This window comes from Epinephelus lanceolatus, chromosome 18 (genome assembly GCF_041903045.1).
Source record: "Epinephelus lanceolatus isolate andai-2023 chromosome 18, ASM4190304v1, whole genome shotgun sequence".
Classification (NCBI taxonomy): domain Eukaryota; kingdom Metazoa; phylum Chordata; class Actinopteri; order Perciformes; family Serranidae; genus Epinephelus; species Epinephelus lanceolatus.
The window spans coordinates 9,707,510-9,728,050 of record NC_135751.1 but is presented as its reverse complement, the minus strand read 5'-3'; the positions used below and the strand labels follow the sequence as shown (position 1 = coordinate 9,728,050).

The window sequence follows — 20,541 nt, the reverse complement described above, 5'->3', positions numbered from 1 at the left end:
ACACTTCCAAGCTGTATTGTGGACAGTTGATTCCATAAATCTGAATATATGAAATGAGGGGTTGGGCTGTGTCCTCTGCCAGAATATTTTGGGCATGAAATTTTTAATTCCCTGCATTCTGGTGAATCTTAATGCATCATTTGTACATTTTCTACATCAATTTATGGTGTAAATATCTTTAATCTTGTCAAAATTGCTTTTTTTTGTTTTAGTTCACTGAGATATGTATGTGCAGATAAAAACTTGAAACTTATGACATCCTTTGAATTATTTTACTACTTAAACACTGGACATTCATAGTACCTACATATCCATTAAAGCAGTGGTGAACCGTCCATGAACCGTACAATTTAAAGGTACTTGTGCTTGAGTGCTTCTATTTTATGCTACTTTTTATACGTCTGCTCCAATGCAGAGAGGAATATTGTACTTTTTACTCCACTGCATAATTTGAATGCTTTAGTTACTTTAAAGTTTTTCATTATTAATACAAACTATATATCAAGTTTTAAAAAATACACTGTTGTAGATTAAGCAACAGCATATAAAATAATAAAGTGAGCTCCACCTTAACCAGCTGCAACAATTAGATGATGAACACATTAATGCATAATAATTGTAATCCATAGACATAATAATCTGAAATGGGCCATTCTGCATAATGAATAGCTGCATTCCAAATTATTAAGACTTCCCTCTGTTTGAGACACAGACATAACCTCCTTATTTATATTGTGTGGCTTATTTTTCCAGATAAAGGTAAAAAGCTTTGGCAGAAAGTCAGAGAAGGGCCCAGGAAAAGTGTCTGGAGTGGATGATCCACATGAAAAGAAACTTGGCGTTGAAGAAGGATTTAAGTATAGAAAGATTTAAAAACAACAGTCCCGGGGGCAGGGGTATAGCCAGCAAAAAGATTTTGCAATATTTTGACAGATAGCCTATTTTTATAAAATTTAGAAGTAAGCCTGGTACTTTGTTTTTAGATCTTTAACACCTGAGATATTTCCTCTGAAGTAGGCCTAATAATTTTGGAACATTCTGTGCTAACACTATTCACTGCTTTTGCATCTTTAGTTGAATTCAGAATATTAGAGCTTTCATGGAAATCACTTGAACTATAAAGATTAGCATAAGTTACTACTTAGAGATAACACTGACATCTTCACAGATGGTGGTGTCTCCAATATTTAGTCTGGTTATTAAGTTATACATTCTCTCTAAATTTAAGAAATAGCCTACCTGCTGCTCTTTTCATCCTCCTCTGACCATTTCCTATGAAAGTGCACAAACGTTAATCTGCATAGATTTCACTCAGTTCCTGCTGTTAGTTTTCTAATGTGATAGCATGGTTTTCACTCATTGTAATATTGTCCTAAGTTAGAGCAGAAATATCATTATTTTTTTCTATTCCAATCTCTTTTTAGATCCCTTATTTGCAGTATGAAAAATAGGCATCTTTCTTATTTAACATTAAAAAACTTCACAACACTTTACATCTTCATTACTCCCAAAACTCTGAAAATTGGTGGACTTTGTAGTAGTGAGTTATTAAACTTCCAATAAACCACATTCCTTCTGTTGTTCCGGTTATTGTTGAGATTCAATCTCTGTTTCACTCTGTGGTCCTGCAGGAGAAAATTTTGCCCGACTTAATTAAATTCAAGCTTTATTTAGATTAGCCAAAAATCAATTCTCGATTGAAAACAAATCTTTTCGTTTACCCATGTGAGTGTCTGCTCGAACCTCCCGGAACTTCCTCGAAGCTTCTCGTGAGACGCCCCGGGGCTACGTCATCACGCCGAGCGTCAGCGCTGAGCTCTGTGATTGGACCAAAGGAGTCTGTAGACAGCATGGTGGAAAGCTCGAGATGTGTCCAGAAAACAGTGAGCAATGTATAAAGTCCCAGTGGCTCAGTTACCGGCATTCAGACATCCAGAGCACTGACGAGAGGATCCACGGGACAGCACAGAAACCTCTTCACCTTCCCTTCTCTTTATATTCTCATCTTTTCACCACAGTAAGTGCTACTTCCGTTTTCTTCTAGAATTTAAATGCATTTGTTTTACGGACTTTACGGACTTCTTTCCCTCAGAAAAGCGGTCTTTTTAGGCTTTATGTTTAATGTACAGCGCTGTGGAGTTAAAATCAAGCTATTTGGTGATTTATGTGATAAATTACTTGTCGCTCTGAGCTAAAATGTCCTTAAAATGATGTGCGAATTATAGAAATAACAGTCCTTGGCTCAAATACAGCTACTGGGGCTTCACTATGCTTCACTCATACTGAGTGAAAGTTTCACCAAACACCTTTAGAAAAACTGTCAGTTTTAGATATTAAATCATGTGAGTAGCTTAACGTTACAGTGCAATAGACACGTTTTTCCTTAGCCTTTAATTTGAAGCTATTTTTTAAGAGAAGTATACTATTTGTTGCTTTGAACTAAAATGTCCTTGAAATTAAAATGAGTGTGTATTATTATTATTATTTTTTTTTTTTTTACATTTTTTTAATTTATTTTTCACAAACATATTTAAGTAATATAAACAATTATTTTGATTGGGATGTGCGAAGGAGAGGTATGAAACCTGCGAGGGCTTATATGAAAACCTCACCCACGAAGACATAAATCAAAGACCACATTTGTTACAAAGGCAAAAAATAAGAAACAATAAATGATAACAAGAATGAGTAGGAAAAAGAAGCAATCAACTGAGTGATTATACAGTGAATATAAGAAGGAAAAAGAAAAATACATACATAAATGAATAATGTAAGACAATAAAGATACAGGCGTAAATGAAAGAACAAAGTAGGCTAAGACAATAAATAAACAACATAACTATAGATGACTTATTAAGTTTGATGGCACATAGTTTGGCTGACGAGGTACTTATTGAGAGCCTTTTTAAATGATGTTAAATAAATAATTTTTTTCAGATAGTCAAGTAGCTGATTCCAGAGACAGGGACCTTGATAATGTATAGCAAATTGCCCAAGAGCGGTTCTAAAGAAAGCAGTGTGGAGATCGGAAGAGTTTTGTGTCAAGTAGCTGTGGACTAGGTTGTTAGATACAAATATATAACAGAAACCTGGAGGTAAAATAATCATTCTTTTGCTGGAACACAAGTAAGCAGATCCGATTCACATTTATATCATAAACATTCAAAATTGCAAGTTTTTGAAACACAGGGCCTGAGCTCGCTCGTGGTTCAGAGTTTGTAATCACTCTAACACATCCTTTCTGTAAAGTAACAAGGTGTATGAGGTTTCTTCTGTAAGTGCTTGCCCATACAAGATTGCAGTAGGAAAGAAAAGGATATATTAAAGTATAATATAAAATAAAATTGACTTGACTGTAACAATAACACACCAAGGGTAAAATGGTAAATCGATCTTTTAGAATGGACAAGCTTTTATTGATTCATTCATAATGTAAAAATGGTTGCTGTATGTACATACTTTTTCAATTTTCCCGTCTAATTTTTGTCTCTGCATCTTCAGGACATTAATTCAAAACAACCAAGATGTCTGCAGCTAAAGGTGTAGCAATCGGCATCGACCTGGGCACCACCTACTCCTGTGTGGGGGTTTTCCAGCATGGAAAAGTAGAAATCATCGCCAACGACCAGGGCAACAGGACCACCCCCAGCTATGTGGCGTTCACTGACACCGAAAGGCTCATCGGGGATGCAGCCAAGAACCAGGCTGCTTTGAACCCCAGCAACACTGTGTTTGATGCCAAGAGACTGATTGGAAGAAAGATAGATGATCCAGTGGTGCAGGCGGACATGAAGCACTGGCCCTTCAAGGTGGTGGGAGATGGAGGAAAGCCCAAAATTCAAGTGGAACACAAAGGAGAGAACAAAGCTTTCTACCCTGAGGAGATTTCCTCCATGGTTCTGGTGAAGATGAAGGAGATTGCTGAGGCCTACCTCGGCCAAAAGGTAACCAATGCAGTCATCACAGTCCCAGCATACTTCAACGACTCCCAGCGCCAGGCAACTAAAGATGCAGGCGTCATCGCAGGACTGAATGTCATGAGGATCATCAATGAGCCGACAGCAGCCGCCATCGCGTACGGCCTGGACAAAAGCAAGTCGGGAGAACGTAATGTCCTGATCTTTGACCTGGGTGGAGGCACCTTTGACGTGTCCATCCTGACCATTGAGGATGGTATCTTTGAGGTCAAAGCCACGGCTGGAGACACTCACCTGGGTGGAGAAGACTTTGACAATCGCATGGTCAGCCACTTTGTAGAGGAGTTCAAGAGGAAACAGAAGAAAGACATCAGCCAGAACAAGAGAGCCTTGAGGAGGCTGCGCACAGCTTGTGAGAGGGCCAAGAGAACCCTGTCCTCCAGCTCCCAGGCCAGCATTGAGATTGATTCTCTGTTTGAGGGCATCGACTTCTACACCTCCATCACCAGGGCTCGCTTTGAGGAGCTGTGCTCAGACCTGTTTAGGAACACGTTAGAGCCGGTGGAGAAAGCCCTGAGGGACGCCAAAAAGGACAAGGCACAGATCCATGACGTGGTGCTGGTTGGAGGCTCCACCAGAATCCCCAAAATTCAGAAACTCCTGCAGGATTTCTTCAACGGCAAGGAGCTGAACAAGAGCATCAACCCAGACGAGGCAGTGGCATACGGTGCTGCTGTCCAGGCTGCCATTCTCACAGGTGATACCTCCGGCAATGTCCAGGACCTGCTGCTGCTGGACGTGGCGCCTCTGTCCCTGGGTATTGAGACAGCTGGAGGAGTCATGACGTCCCTGATTAAACGCAACACCACCATCCCCACAAAACAAACCCAGACCTTCACCACCTACTCTGACAACCAGCCTGGGGTCCTCATCCAGGTCTATGAGGGGGAAAGAGCCATGACCAAGGACAACAACCTGCTGGGCAAGTTTGAGCTAACTGGAATCCCGCCTGCTCCACGTGGGGTCCCACAGATCGAGGTCACCTTCGATGTGGACGCCAATGGCATTTTGAACGTGTCTGCAGTGGACAAAAGCACCGGCAAAGTGAACAAAATCACCATCACCAACGATAAGGGTCGACTGAGCAAAGAGGAGATCGAGCGAATGGTGCAGGATGCTGACAAATACAAAGCTGAGGACGATGTTCAGAGGGACAGAATCTCTGCCAAGAACTCCCTGGAGTCCTACGCCTTCAACATGAAGAGCAGTGTGCAGGACGAGAACCTGAAGGACAAAATTAGCGAGGAGGACAAGAAGAAGGTGACTGAGAAGTGTGAGGAGACCATCACCTGGCTGGAGAACAATCAGTTGGCTGAAAAAGAGGAGTACCAAGACAAGCAGAAAGAGCTGGAGAAAGTGTGTAGCTCCATCATCAGCAAGTTGTACCAGGGAGGAATGCCTGCAAGCAGCTGTAGAGAGCAGGCACGAGCCAGCTCCCAGGGGCCCACCATCGAGGAGGTGGACTAAAATGGCCCTCATGTGGACTCTTATCACTGGGACTGTTTAAATACAACTGTAAATGTATGACTTATATTATTTTTCTTTATAATCATTGTATTTGTGAATAAAGTTGTTAAGATTATAAACATTTGTATTATAAGTGCCACCCTAGTGTACCTTTCATCTCTGCCTTGCTGGACATTGCAATAAAGATGAAACAAATATAAACAAATATCATTATTCTGGTTATTCTGGTTTTATTTTTCTGGTTTATGACTTCAAAGAATCATTAATTAAAAGTTGGGAAGTTGTGTGTGTTCAGTAGCTGGTGTACAAAGTAGAAAGCATTAGAATACAATCATGTTTCAACAGAACAATTTGAAGCTGAGACACAGCTGAGTTACATTCAAGCACTGGTATATGAAAAAAAACTGCATAGGAGGTCATTAATAAGGCTCAATCATAAAGTATGTGTTTAAAGTACACTGGTAACACATTTGAAAAGGTGGTTAACATCCTGACAGTCTGTCTCTACTGCATGACAGACATCAATAATCACAATCATTCAGATGACTCCCATGTGCTTTAAAGTTCTTGCTGCTGGAAACACAGAGGAGACTCTCGGTCCTATGTTGGTGGGAACAAACACAGTGCTGAAATACTCCAGAAGGAAACAGTGTAAGATCCAGAGGAAACTAAAGAAAAATCTTAAACACACATTTGAAAACTAACCAATCACTTCTTTTCTCTCATAAATAATTTCTCACACAGTCAGTGTTACTGGGTAAAACAGCGGCATAAATTAGCCATGTGAAGATGGATTACACTAGAAAATCTGATAAACTAATAAGATATATATTAAGTTACCCAGCAGTAAATAAAAAATAATATGAGCCCCACCTTTACCAACTGTAACATTTAAGTGATTAATGCATTAATAACTATTATCCAATATTATATAACAACTGTCAATCATGTCAATCACTGAAATGATTGACAGTGATTGACATGACAGCATGGACTTAAACTTTGGCAGACTTTCTCACTGTATTAAGAACCTGTCTGACACACTTCATGAAAGGATTTAGGGTTTTAAATAATTAGATTTATACTGTTGTTGTTTTAAACGGTGCTCTCAATAACTATCAATATATTATTCATTTATTTTTCAATAAATAAAACATGCTAAGTTTCATTCAGTAATGTGACCTCGGGGACAGTGCTGACCACTAATAGTAATTGATATTATATTCTTCTTCTAATTTTTTAATTTATTAGCAATTTTAACACCTTACACTTCCAAGCTGTATTGTGGACAGTTGATTCCATAAATCTGAATATATGAAATGAGGGGTTGGGCTGTGTCCTCTGCCAGAATATTTTGGGCATGAAATTTTTAATTCCCTGCATTCTGGTGAATCTTAATGCATCATTTGTACATTTTCTACATCAATTTATGGTGTAAATATCTTTAATCTTGTCAAAATTGCTTTTTTTTGTTTTAGTTCACTGAGATATGTATGTGCAGATAAAAACTTGAAACTTATGACATCCTTTGAATTATTTTACTACTTAAACACTGGACATTCATAGTACCTACATATCCATTAAAGCAGTGGTGAACCGTCCATGAACCGTACAATTTAAAGGTACTTGTGCTTGAGTGCTTCTATTTTATGCTACTTTTTATACGTCTGCTCCAATGCAGAGAGGAATATTGTACTTTTTACTCCACTGCATAATTTGAATGCTTTAGTTACTTTAAAGTTTTTCATTATTAATACAAACTATATATCAAGTTTTAAAAAATACACTGTTGTAGATTAAGCAACAGCATATAAAATAATAAAGTGAGCTCCACCTTAACCAGCTGCAACAATTAGATGATGAACACATTAATGCATAATAATTGTAATCCATAGACATAATAATCTGAAATGGGCCATTCTGCATAATGAATAGCTGCATTCCAAATTATTAAGACTTCCCTCTGTTTGAGACACAGACATAACCTCCTTATTTATATTGTGTGGCTTATTTTTCCAGATAAAGGTAAAAAGCTTTGGCAGAAAGTCAGAGAAGGGCCCAGGAAAAGTGTCTGGAGTGGATGATCCACATGAAAAGAAACTTGGCGTTGAAGAAGGATTTAAGTATAGAAAGATTTAAAAACAACAGTCCCGGGGGCAGGGGTATAGCCAGCAAAAAGATTTTGCAATATTTTGACAGATAGCCTATTTTTATAAAATTTAGAAGTAAGCCTGGTACTTTGTTTTTAGATCTTTAACACCTGAGATATTTCCTCTGAAGTAGGCCTAATAATTTTGGAACATTCTGTGCTAACACTATTCACTGCTTTTGCATCTTTAGTTGAATTCAGAATATTAGAGCTTTCATGGAAATCACTTGAACTATAAAGATTAGCATAAGTTACTACTTAGAGATAACACTGACATCTTCACAGATGGTGGTGTCTCCAATATTTAGTCTGGTTATTAAGTTATACATTCTCTCTAAATTTAAGAAATAGCCTACCTGCTGCTCTTTTCATCCTCCTCTGACCATTTCCTATGAAAGTGCACAAACGTTAATCTGCATAGATTTCACTCAGTTCCTGCTGTTAGTTTTCTAATGTGATAGCATGGTTTTCACTCATTGTAATATTGTCCTAAGTTAGAGCAGAAATATCATTATTTTTTTCTATTCCAATCTCTTTTTAGATCCCTTATTTGCAGTATGAAAAATAGGCATCTTTCTTATTTAACATTAAAAAACTTCACAACACTTTACATCTTCATTACTCCCAAAACTCTGAAAATTGGTGGACTTTGTAGTAGTGAGTTATTAAACTTCCAATAAACCACATTCCTTCTGTTGTTCCGGTTATTGTTGAGATTCAATCTCTGTTTCACTCTGTGGTCCTGCAGGAGAAAATTTTGCCCGACTTAATTAAATTCAAGCTTTATTTAGATTAGCCAAAAATCAATTCTCGATTGAAAACAAATCTTTTCGTTTACCCATGTGAGTGTCTGCTCGAACCTCCCGGAACTTCCTCGAAGCTTCTCGTGAGACGCCCCGGGGCTACGTCATCACGCCGAGCGTCAGCGCTGAGCTCTGTGATTGGACCAAAGGAGTCTGTAGACAGCATGGTGGAAAGCTCGAGATGTGTCCAGAAAACAGTGAGCAATGTATAAAGTCCCAGTGGCTCAGTTACCGGCATTCAGACATCCAGAGCACTGACGAGAGGATCCACGGGACAGCACAGAAACCTCTTCACCTTCCCTTCTCTTTATATTCTCATCTTTTCACCACAGTAAGTGCTACTTCCGTTTTCTTCTAGAATTTAAATGCATTTGTTTTACGGACTTTACGGACTTCTTTCCCTCAGAAAAGCGGTCTTTTTAGGCTTTATGTTTAATGTACAGCGCTGTGGAGTTAAAATCAAGCTATTTGGTGATTTATGTGATAAATTACTTGTCGCTCTGAGCTAAAATGTCCTTAAAATGATGTGCGAATTATAGAAATAACAGTCCTTGGCTCAAATACAGCTACTGGGGCTTCACTATGCTTCACTCATACTGAGTGAAAGTTTCACCAAACACCTTTAGAAAAACTGTCAGTTTTAGATATTAAATCATGTGAGTAGCTTAACGTTACAGTGCAATAGACACGTTTTTCCTTAGCCTTTAATTTGAAGCTATTTTTTAAGAGAAGTATACTATTTGTTGCTTTGAACTAAAATGTCCTTGAAATTAAAATGAGTGTGTATTATTATTATTATTTTTTTTTTTTTTACATTTTTTTAATTTATTTTTCACAAACATATTTAAGTAATATAAACAATTATTTTGATTGGGATGTGCGAAGGAGAGGTATGAAACCTGCGAGGGCTTATATGAAAACCTCACCCACGAAGACATAAATCAAAGACCACATTTGTTACAAAGGCAAAAAATAAGAAACAATAAATGATAACAAGAATGAGTAGGAAAAAGAAGCAATCAACTGAGTGATTATACAGTGAATATAAGAAGGAAAAAGAAAAATACATACATAAATGAATAATGTAAGACAATAAAGATACAGGCGTAAATGAAAGAACAAAGTAGGCTAAGACAATAAATAAACAACATAACTATAGATGACTTATTAAGTTTGATGGCACATAGTTTGGCTGACGAGGTACTTATTGAGAGCCTTTTTAAATGATGTTAAATAAATAATTTTTTTCAGATAGTCAAGTAGCTGATTCCAGAGACAGGGACCTTGATAATGTATAGCAAATTGCCCAAGAGCGGTTCTAAAGAAAGCAGTGTGGAGATCGGAAGAGTTTTGTGTCAAGTAGCTGTGGACTAGGTTGTTAGATACAAATATATAACAGAAACCTGGAGGTAAAATAATCATTCTTTTGCTGGAACACAAGTAAGCAGATCCGATTCACATTTATATCATAAACATTCAAAATTGCAAGTTTTTGAAACACAGGGCCTGAGCTCGCTCGTGGTTCAGAGTTTGTAATCACTCTAACACATCCTTTCTGTAAAGTAACAAGGTGTATGAGGTTTCTTCTGTAAGTGCTTGCCCATACAAGATTGCAGTAGGAAAGAAAAGGATATATTAAAGTATAATATAAAATAAAATTGACTTGACTGTAACAATAACACACCAAGGGTAAAATGGTAAATCGATCTTTTAGAATGGACAAGCTTTTATTGATTCATTCATAATGTAAAAATGGTTGCTGTATGTACATACTTTTTCAATTTTCCCGTCTAATTTTTGTCTCTGCATCTTCAGGACATTAATTCAAAACAACCAAGATGTCTGCAGCTAAAGGTGTAGCAATCGGCATCGACCTGGGCACCACCTACTCCTGTGTGGGGGTTTTCCAGCATGGAAAAGTAGAAATCATCGCCAACGACCAGGGCAACAGGACCACCCCCAGCTATGTGGCGTTCACTGACACCGAAAGGCTCATCGGGGATGCAGCCAAGAACCAGGCTGCTTTGAACCCCAGCAACACTGTGTTTGATGCCAAGAGACTGATTGGAAGAAAGATAGATGATCCAGTGGTGCAGGCGGACATGAAGCACTGGCCCTTCAAGGTGGTGGGAGATGGAGGAAAGCCCAAAATTCAAGTGGAACACAAAGGAGAGAACAAAGCTTTCTACCCTGAGGAGATTTCCTCCATGGTTCTGGTGAAGATGAAGGAGATTGCTGAGGCCTACCTCGGCCAAAAGGTAACCAATGCAGTCATCACAGTCCCAGCATACTTCAACGACTCCCAGCGCCAGGCAACTAAAGATGCAGGCGTCATCGCAGGACTGAATGTCATGAGGATCATCAATGAGCCGACAGCAGCCGCCATCGCGTACGGCCTGGACAAAAGCAAGTCGGGAGAACGTAATGTCCTGATCTTTGACCTGGGTGGAGGCACCTTTGACGTGTCCATCCTGACCATTGAGGATGGTATCTTTGAGGTCAAAGCCACGGCTGGAGACACTCACCTGGGTGGAGAAGACTTTGACAATCGCATGGTCAGCCACTTTGTAGAGGAGTTCAAGAGGAAACAGAAGAAAGACATCAGCCAGAACAAGAGAGCCTTGAGGAGGCTGCGCACAGCTTGTGAGAGGGCCAAGAGAACCCTGTCCTCCAGCTCCCAGGCCAGCATTGAGATTGATTCTCTGTTTGAGGGCATCGACTTCTACACCTCCATCACCAGGGCTCGCTTTGAGGAGCTGTGCTCAGACCTGTTTAGGAACACGTTAGAGCCGGTGGAGAAAGCCCTGAGGGACGCCAAAAAGGACAAGGCACAGATCCATGACGTGGTGCTGGTTGGAGGCTCCACCAGAATCCCCAAAATTCAGAAACTCCTGCAGGATTTCTTCAACGGCAAGGAGCTGAACAAGAGCATCAACCCAGACGAGGCAGTGGCATACGGTGCTGCTGTCCAGGCTGCCATTCTCACAGGTGATACCTCCGGCAATGTCCAGGACCTGCTGCTGCTGGACGTGGCGCCTCTGTCCCTGGGTATTGAGACAGCTGGAGGAGTCATGACGTCCCTGATTAAACGCAACACCACCATCCCCACAAAACAAACCCAGACCTTCACCACCTACTCTGACAACCAGCCTGGGGTCCTCATCCAGGTCTATGAGGGGGAAAGAGCCATGACCAAGGACAACAACCTGCTGGGCAAGTTTGAGCTAACTGGAATCCCGCCTGCTCCACGTGGGGTCCCACAGATCGAGGTCACCTTCGATGTGGACGCCAATGGCATTTTGAACGTGTCTGCAGTGGACAAAAGCACCGGCAAAGTGAACAAAATCACCATCACCAACGATAAGGGTCGACTGAGCAAAGAGGAGATCGAGCGAATGGTGCAGGATGCTGACAAATACAAAGCTGAGGACGATGTTCAGAGGGACAGAATCTCTGCCAAGAACTCCCTGGAGTCCTACGCCTTCAACATGAAGAGCAGTGTGCAGGACGAGAACCTGAAGGACAAAATTAGCGAGGAGGACAAGAAGAAGGTGACTGAGAAGTGTGAGGAGACCATCACCTGGCTGGAGAACAATCAGTTGGCTGAAAAAGAGGAGTACCAAGACAAGCAGAAAGAGCTGGAGAAAGTGTGTAGCTCCATCATCAGCAAGTTGTACCAGGGAGGAATGCCTGCAAGCAGCTGTAGAGAGCAGGCACGAGCCAGCTCCCAGGGGCCCACCATCGAGGAGGTGGACTAAAATGGCCCTCATGTGGACTCTTATCACTGGGACTGTTTAAATACAACTGTAAATGTATGACTTATATTATTTTTCTTTATAATCATTGTATTTGTGAATAAAGTTGTTAAGATTATAAACATTTGTATTATAAGTGCCACCCTAGTGTACCTTTCATCTCTGCCTTGCTGGACATTGCAATAAAGATGAAACAAATATAAACAAATATCATTATTCTGGTTATTCTGGTTTTATTTTTCTGGTTTATGACTTCAAAGAATCATTAATTAAAAGTTGGGAAGTTGTGTGTGTTCAGTAGCTGGTGTACAAAGTAGAAAGCATTAGAATACAATCATGTTTCAACAGAACAATTTGAAGCTGAGACACAGCTGAGTTACATTCAAGCACTGGTATATGAAAAAAAACTGCATAGGAGGTCATTAATAAGGCTCAATCATAAAGTATGTGTTTAAAGTACACTGGTAACACATTTGAAAAGGTGGTTAACATCCTGACAGTCTGTCTCTACTGCATGACAGACATCAATAATCACAATCATTCAGATGACTCCCATGTGCTTTAAAGTTCTTGCTGCTGGAAACACAGAGGAGACTCTCGGTCCTATGTTGGTGGGAACAAACACAGTGCTGAAATACTCCAGAAGGAAACAGTGTAAGATCCAGAGGAAACTAAAGAAAAATCTTAAACACACATTTGAAAACTAACCAATCACTTCTTTTCTCTCATAAATAATTTCTCACACAGTCAGTGTTACTGGGTAAAACAGCGGCATAAATTAGCCATGTGAAGATGGATTACACTAGAAAATCTGATAAACTAATAAGATATATATTAAGTTACCCAGCAGTAAATAAAAAATAATATGAGCCCCACCTTTACCAACTGTAACATTTAAGTGATTAATGCATTAATAACTATTATCCAATATTATATAACAACTGTCAATCATGTCAATCACTGAAATGATTGACAGTGATTGACATGACAGCATGGACTTAAACTTTGGCAGACTTTCTCACTGTATTAAGAACCTGTCTGACACACTTCATGAAAGGATTTAGGGTTTTAAATAATTAGATTTATACTGTTGTTGTTTTAAACGGTGCTCTCAATAACTATCAATATATTATTCATTTATTTTTCAATAAATAAAACATGCTAAGTTTCATTCAGTAATGTGACCTCGGGGACAGTGCTGACCACTAATAGTAATTGATATTATATTCTTCTTCTAATTTTTTAATTTATTAGCAATTTTAACACCTTACACTTCCAAGCTGTATTGTGGACAGTTGATTCCATAAATCTGAATATATGAAATGAGGGGTTGGGCTGTGTCCTCTGCCAGAATATTTTGGGCATGAAATTTTTAATTCCCTGCATTCTGGTGAATCTTAATGCATCATTTGTACATTTTCTACATCAATTTATGGTGTAAATATCTTTAATCTTGTCAAAATTGCTTTTTTTTGTTTTAGTTCACTGAGATATGTATGTGCAGATAAAAACTTGAAACTTATGACATCCTTTGAATTATTTTACTACTTAAACACTGGACATTCATAGTACCTACATATCCATTAAAGCAGTGGTGAACCGTCCATGAACCGTACAATTTAAAGGTACTTGTGCTTGAGTGCTTCTATTTTATGCTACTTTTTATACGTCTGCTCCAATGCAGAGAGGAATATTGTACTTTTTACTCCACTGCATAATTTGAATGCTTTAGTTACTTTAAAGTTTTTCATTATTAATACAAACTATATATCAAGTTTTAAAAAATACACTGTTGTAGATTAAGCAACAGCATATAAAATAATAAAGTGAGCTCCACCTTAACCAGCTGCAACAATTAGATGATGAACACATTAATGCATAATAATTGTAATCCATAGACATAATAATCTGAAATGGGCCATTCTGCATAATGAATAGCTGCATTCCAAATTATTAAGACTTCCCTCTGTTTGAGACACAGACATAACCTCCTTATTTATATTGTGTGGCTTATTTTTCCAGATAAAGGTAAAAAGCTTTGGCAGAAAGTCAGAGAAGGGCCCAGGAAAAGTGTCTGGAGTGGATGATCCACATGAAAAGAAACTTGGCGTTGAAGAAGGATTTAAGTATAGAAAGATTTAAAAACAACAGTCCCGGGGGCAGGGGTATAGCCAGCAAAAAGATTTTGCAATATTTTGACAGATAGCCTATTTTTATAAAATTTAGAAGTAAGCCTGGTACTTTGTTTTTAGATCTTTAACACCTGAGATATTTCCTCTGAAGTAGGCCTAATAATTTTGGAACATTCTGTGCTAACACTATTCACTGCTTTTGCATCTTTAGTTGAATTCAGAATATTAGAGCTTTCATGGAAATCACTTGAACTATAAAGATTAGCATAAGTTACTACTTAGAGATAACACTGACATCTTCACAGATGGTGGTGTCTCCAATATTTAGTCTGGTTATTAAGTTATACATTCTCTCTAAATTTAAGAAATAGCCTACCTGCTGCTCTTTTCATCCTCCTCTGACCATTTCCTATGAAAGTGCACAAACGTTAATCTGCATAGATTTCACTCAGTTCCTGCTGTTAGTTTTCTAATGTGATAGCATGGTTTTCACTCATTGTAATATTGTCCTAAGTTAGAGCAGAAATATCATTATTTTTTTCTATTCCAATCTCTTTTTAGATCCCTTATTTGCAGTATGAAAAATAGGCATCTTTCTTATTTAACATTAAAAAACTTCACAACACTTTACATCTTCATTACTCCCAAAACTCTGAAAATTGGTGGACTTTGTAGTAGTGAGTTATTAAACTTCCAATAAACCACATTCCTTCTGTTGTTCCGGTTATTGTTGAGATTCAATCTCTGTTTCACTCTGTGGTCCTGCAGGAGAAAATTTTGCCCGACTTAATTAAATTCAAGCTTTATTTAGATTAGCCAAAAATCAATTCTCGATTGAAAACAAATCTTTTCGTTTACCCATGTGAGTGTCTGCTCGAACCTCCCGGAACTTCCTCGAAGCTTCTCGTGAGACGCCCCGGGGCTACGTCATCACGCCGAGCGTCAGCGCTGAGCTCTGTGATTGGACCAAAGGAGTCTGTAGACAGCATGGTGGAAAGCTCGAGATGTGTCCAGAAAACAGTGAGCAATGTATAAAGTCCCAGTGGCTCAGTTACCGGCATTCAGACATCCAGAGCACTGACGAGAGGATCCACGGGACAGCACAGAAACCTCTTCACCTTCCCTTCTCTTTATATTCTCATCTTTTCACCACAGTAAGTGCTACTTCCGTTTTCTTCTAGAATTTAAATGCATTTGTTTTACGGACTTTACGGACTTCTTTCCCTCAGAAAAGCGGTCTTTTTAGGCTTTATGTTTAATGTACAGCGCTGTGGAGTTAAAATCAAGCTATTTGGTGATTTATGTGATAAATTACTTGTCGCTCTGAGCTAAAATGTCCTTAAAATGATGTGCGAATTATAGAAATAACAGTCCTTGGCTCAAATACAGCTACTGGGGCTTCACTATGCTTCACTCATACTGAGTGAAAGTTTCACCAAACACCTTTAGAAAAACTGTCAGTTTTAGATATTAAATCATGTGAGTAGCTTAACGTTACAGTGCAATAGACACGTTTTTCCTTAGCCTTTAATTTGAAGCTATTTTTTAAGAGAAGTATACTATTTGTTGCTTTGAACTAAAATGTCCTTGAAATTAAAATGAGTGTGTATTATTATTATTATTTTTTTTTTTTTTACATTTTTTTAATTTATTTTTCACAAACATATTTAAGTAATATAAACAATTATTTTGATTGGGATGTGCGAAGGAGAGGTATGAAACCTGCGAGGGCTTATATGAAAACCTCACCCACGAAGACATAAATCAAAGACCACATTTGTTACAAAGGCAAAAAATAAGAAACAATAAATGATAACAAGAATGAGTAGGAAAAAGAAGCAATCAACTGAGTGATTATACAGTGAATATAAGAAGGAAAAAGAAAAATACATACATAAATGAATAATGTAAGACAATAAAGATACAGGCGTAAATGAAAGAACAAAGTAGGCTAAGACAATAAATAAACAACATAACTATAGATGACTTATTAAGTTTGATGGCACATAGTTTGGCTGACGAGGTACTTATTGAGAGCCTTTTTAAATGATGTTAAATAAATAATTTTTTTCAGATAGTCAAGTAGCTGATTCCAGAGACAGGGACCTTGATAATGTATAGCAAATTGCCCAAGAGCGGTTCTAAAGAAAGCAGTGTGGAGATCGGAAGAGTTTTGTGTCAAGTAGCTGTGGACTAGGTTGTTAGATACAAATATATAACAGAAACCTGGAGGTAAAATAATCATTCTTTTGCTGGAACACAAGTAAGCAGATCCGATTCACATTTATATCATAAACATTCAAAATTGCAAGTTTTTGAAACACAGGGCCTGAGCTCGCTCGTGGTTCAGAGTTTGTAATCACTCTAACACATCCTTTCTGTAAAGTAACAAGGTGTATGAGGTTTCTTCTGTAAGTGCTTGCCCATACAAGATTGCAGTAGGAAAGAAAAGGATATATTAAAGTATAATATAAAATAAAATTGACTTGACTGTAACAATAACACACCAAGGGTAAAATGGTAAATCGATCTTTTAGAATGGACAAGCTTTTATTGATTCATTCATAATGTAAAAATGGTTGCTGTATGTACATACTTTTTCAATTTTCCCGTCTAATTTTTGTCTCTGCATCTTCAGGACATTAATTCAAAACAACCAAGATGTCTGCAGCTAAAGGTGTAGCAATCGGCATCGACCTGGGCACCACCTACTCCTGTGTGGGGGTTTTCCAGCATGGAAAAGTAGAAATCATCGCCAACGACCAGGGCAACAGGACCACCCCCAGCTATGTGGCGTTCACTGACACCGAAAGGCTCATCGGGGATGCAGCCAAGAACCAGGCTGCTTTGAACCCCAGCAACACTGTGTTTGATGCCAAGAGACTGATTGGAAGAAAGATAGATGATCCAGTGGTGCAGGCGGACATGAAGCACTGGCCCTTCAAGGTGGTGGGAGATGGAGGAAAGCCCAAAATTCAAGTGGAACACAAAGGAGAGAACAAAGCTTTCTACCCTGAGGAGATTTCCTCCATGGTTCTGGTGAAGATGAAGGAGATTGCTGAGGCCTACCTCGGCCAAAAGGTAACCAATGCAGTCATCACAGTCCCAGCATACTTCAACGACTCCCAGCGCCAGGCAACTAAAGATGCAGGCGTCATCGCAGGACTGAATGTCATGAGGATCATCAATGAGCCGACAGCAGCCGCCATCGCGTACGGCCTGGACAAAAGCAAGTCGGGAGAACGTAATGTCCTGATCTTTGACCTGGGTGGAGGCACCTTTGACGTGTCCATCCTGACCATTGAGGATGGTATCTTTGAGGTCAAAGCCACGGCTGGAGACACTCACCTGGGTGGAGAAGACTTTGACAATCGCATGGTCAGCCACTTTGTAGAGGAGTTCAAGAGGAAACAGAAGAAAGACATCAGCCAGAACAAGAGAGCCTTGAGGAGGCTGCGCACAGCTTGTGAGAGGGCCAAGAGAACCCTGTCCTCCAGCTCCCAGGCCAGCATTGAGATTGATTCTCTGTTTGAGGGCATCGACTTCTACACCTCCATCACCAGGGCTCGCTTTGAGGAGCTGTGCTCAGACCTGTTTAGGAACACGTTAGAGCCGGTGGAGAAAGCCCTGAGGGACGCCAAAAAGGACAAGGCACAGATCCATGACGTGGTGCTGGTTGGAGGCTCCACCAGAATCCCCAAAATTCAGAAACTCCTGCAGGATTTCTTCAACGGCAAGGAGCTGAACAAGAGCATCAACCCAGACGAGGCAGTGGCATACGGTGCTGCTGTCCAGGCTGCCATTCTCACAGGTGATACCTCCGGCAATGTCCAGGACCTGCTGCTGCTGGACGTGGCGCCTCTGTCCCTGGGTATTGAGACAGCTGGAGGAGTCATGACGTCCCTGATTAAACGCAACACCACCATCCCCACAAAACAAACCCAGACCTTCACCACCTACTCTGACAACCAGCCTGGGGTCCTCATCCAGGTCTATGAGGGGGAAAGAGCCATGACCAAGGACAACAACCTGCTGGGCAAGTTTGAGCTAACTGGAATCCCGCCTGCTCCACGTGGGGTCCCACAGATCGAGGTCACCTTCGATGTGGACGCCAATGGCATTTTGAACGTGTCTGCAGTGGACAAAAGCACCGGCAAAGTGAACAAAATCACCATCACCAACGATAAGGGTCGACTGAGCAAAGAGGAGATCGAGCGAATGGTGCAGGATGCTGACAAATACAAAGCTGAGGACGATGTTCAGAGGGACAGAATCTCTGCCAAGAACTCCCTGGAGTCCTACGCCTTCAACATGAAGAGCAGTGTGCAGGACGAGAACCTGAAGGACAAAATTAGCGAGGAGGACAAGAAGAAGGTGACTGAGAAGTGTGAGGAGACCATCACCTGGCTGGAGAACAATCAGTTGGCTGAAAAAGAGGAGTACCAAGACAAGCAGAAAGAGCTGGAGAAAGTGTGTAGCTCCATCATCAGCAAGTTGTACCAGGGAGGAATGCCTGCAAGCAGCTGTAGAGAGCAGGCACGAGCCAGCTCCCAGGGGCCCACCATCGAGGAGGTGGACTAAAATGGCCCTCATGTGGACTCTTATCACTGGGACTGTTTAAATACAACTGTAAATGTATGACTTATATTATTTTTCTTTATAATCATTGTATTTGTGAATAAAGTTGTTAAGATTATAAACATTTGTATTATAAGTGCCACCCTAGTGTACCTTTCATCTCTGCCTTGCTGGACATTGCAATAAAGATGAAACAAATATAAACAAATATCATTATTCTGGTTATTCTGGTTTTATTTTTCTGGTTTATGACTTCAAAGAATCATTAATTAAAAGTTGGGAAGTTGTGTGTGTTCAGTAGCTGGTGTACAAAGTAGAAAGCATTAGAATACAATCATGTTTCAACAGAACAATTTGAAGCTGAGACACAGCTGAGTTACATTCAAGCACTGGTATATGAAAAAAAACTGCATAGGAGGTCATTAATAAGGCTCAATCATAAAGTATGTGTTTAAAGTACACTGGTAACACATTTGAAAAGGTGGTTAACATCCTGACAGTCTGTCTCTACTGCATGACAGACATCAATAATCACAATCATTCAGATGACTCCCATGTGCTTTAAAGTTCTTGCTGCTGGAAACACAGAGGAGACTCTCGGTCCTATGTTGGTGGGAACAAACACAGTGCTGAAATACTCCAGAAGGAAACAGTGTAAGATCCAGAGGAAACTAAAGAAAAATCTTAAACACACATTTGAAAACTAACCAATCACTTCTTTTCTCTCATAAATAATTTCTCACACAGTCAGTGTTACTGGGTAAAACAGCGGCATAAATTAGCCATGTGAAGATGGATTACACTAGAAAATCTGATAAACTAATAAGATATATATTAAGTTACCCAGCAGTAAATAAAAAATAATATGAGCCCCACCTTTACCAACTGTAACATTTAAGTGATTAATGCATTAATAACTATTATCCAATATTATATAACAACTGTCAATCATGTCAATCACTGAAATGATTGACAGTGATTGACATGACAGCATGGACTTAAACTTTGGCAGACTTTCTCACTGTATTAAGAACCTGTCTGACACACTTCATGAAAGGATTTAGGGTTTTAAATAATTAGATTTATACTGTTGTTGTTTTAAACGGTGCTCTCAATAACTATCAATATATTATTCATTTATTTTTCAATAAATAAAACATGCTAAGTTTCATTCAGTAATGTGACCTCGGGGACAGTGCTGACCACTAATAGTAATTGATATTATATTCTTCTTCTAATTTTTTAATTTATTAGCAATTTTAACACCTTACACTTCCAAGCTGTATTGTGGACAGTTGATTCCATAAATCTGAATATATGAAATGAGGGGTTGGGCTGTGTCCTCTGCCAGAATATTTTGGGCATGAAATTTTTAATTCCCTGCATTCTGGTGAATCTTAATGCATCATTTGTACATTTTCTACATCAATTTATGGTGTAAATATCTTTAATCTTGTCAAAATTGCTTTTTTTTGTTTTAGTTCACTGAGATATGTATGTGCAGATAAAAACTTGAAACTTATGACATCCTTTGAATTATTTTACTACTTAAACACTGGACATTCATAGTACCTACATATCCATTAAAGCAGTGGTGAACCGTCCATGAACCGTACAATTTAAAGGTACTTGTGCTTGAGTGCTTCTATTTTATGCTACTTTTTATACGTCTGCTCCAAT

The 20,541-nt window shown here is 39.3% G+C and overlaps 3 protein-coding genes across 3 annotated transcripts; all 3 read left to right on the top strand.

The window, feature by feature from the left end:
• The first annotated feature begins 1,730 nt into the window (after window positions 1-1,730).
• LOC144458658 (heat shock 70 kDa protein 1) lies at window positions 1,731-5,649 on the top strand. Its single transcript, XM_078161605.1, has 2 exons — window positions 1,731-2,017; window positions 3,502-5,649. The coding sequence occupies exon 2, from the start codon at window positions 3,525-3,527 to the stop codon at window positions 5,442-5,444; it is 1,920 nt and encodes a 639-aa protein (XP_078017731.1). The 5' UTR covers window positions 1,731-2,017; window positions 3,502-3,524; the 3' UTR covers window positions 5,445-5,649.
• A 2,791-nt stretch (window positions 5,650-8,440) lies between these two features.
• On the top strand, window positions 8,441-12,359 carry LOC144458660 (heat shock 70 kDa protein 1). Its single transcript, XM_078161607.1, has 2 exons — window positions 8,441-8,727; window positions 10,212-12,359. The coding sequence occupies exon 2, from the start codon at window positions 10,235-10,237 to the stop codon at window positions 12,152-12,154; it is 1,920 nt and encodes a 639-aa protein (XP_078017733.1). The 5' UTR covers window positions 8,441-8,727; window positions 10,212-10,234; the 3' UTR covers window positions 12,155-12,359.
• Window positions 12,360-15,150: 2,791 nt separating this feature from the next.
• LOC144458659 (heat shock 70 kDa protein 1) lies at window positions 15,151-19,069 on the top strand. The gene is made up of 2 exons (XM_078161606.1): window positions 15,151-15,437; window positions 16,922-19,069. The coding sequence occupies exon 2, from the start codon at window positions 16,945-16,947 to the stop codon at window positions 18,862-18,864; it is 1,920 nt and encodes a 639-aa protein (XP_078017732.1). The 5' UTR covers window positions 15,151-15,437; window positions 16,922-16,944; the 3' UTR covers window positions 18,865-19,069.
• Window positions 19,070-20,541: the final 1,472 nt, after the last annotated feature.

Excerpts from the sequence above, each read along its gene's own strand:
- LOC144458659 (XM_078161606.1), top strand. The coding sequence starts at position 16,945 with ATGTCTGCAGCTAAAGGTGTAGCAATCGGCATCGACCTGGGCACCACC.
- LOC144458660 (XM_078161607.1), top strand. The coding sequence starts at position 10,235 with ATGTCTGCAGCTAAAGGTGTAGCAATCGGCATCGACCTGGGCACCACC.
- LOC144458658 (XM_078161605.1), top strand. The coding sequence starts at position 3,525 with ATGTCTGCAGCTAAAGGTGTAGCAATCGGCATCGACCTGGGCACCACC.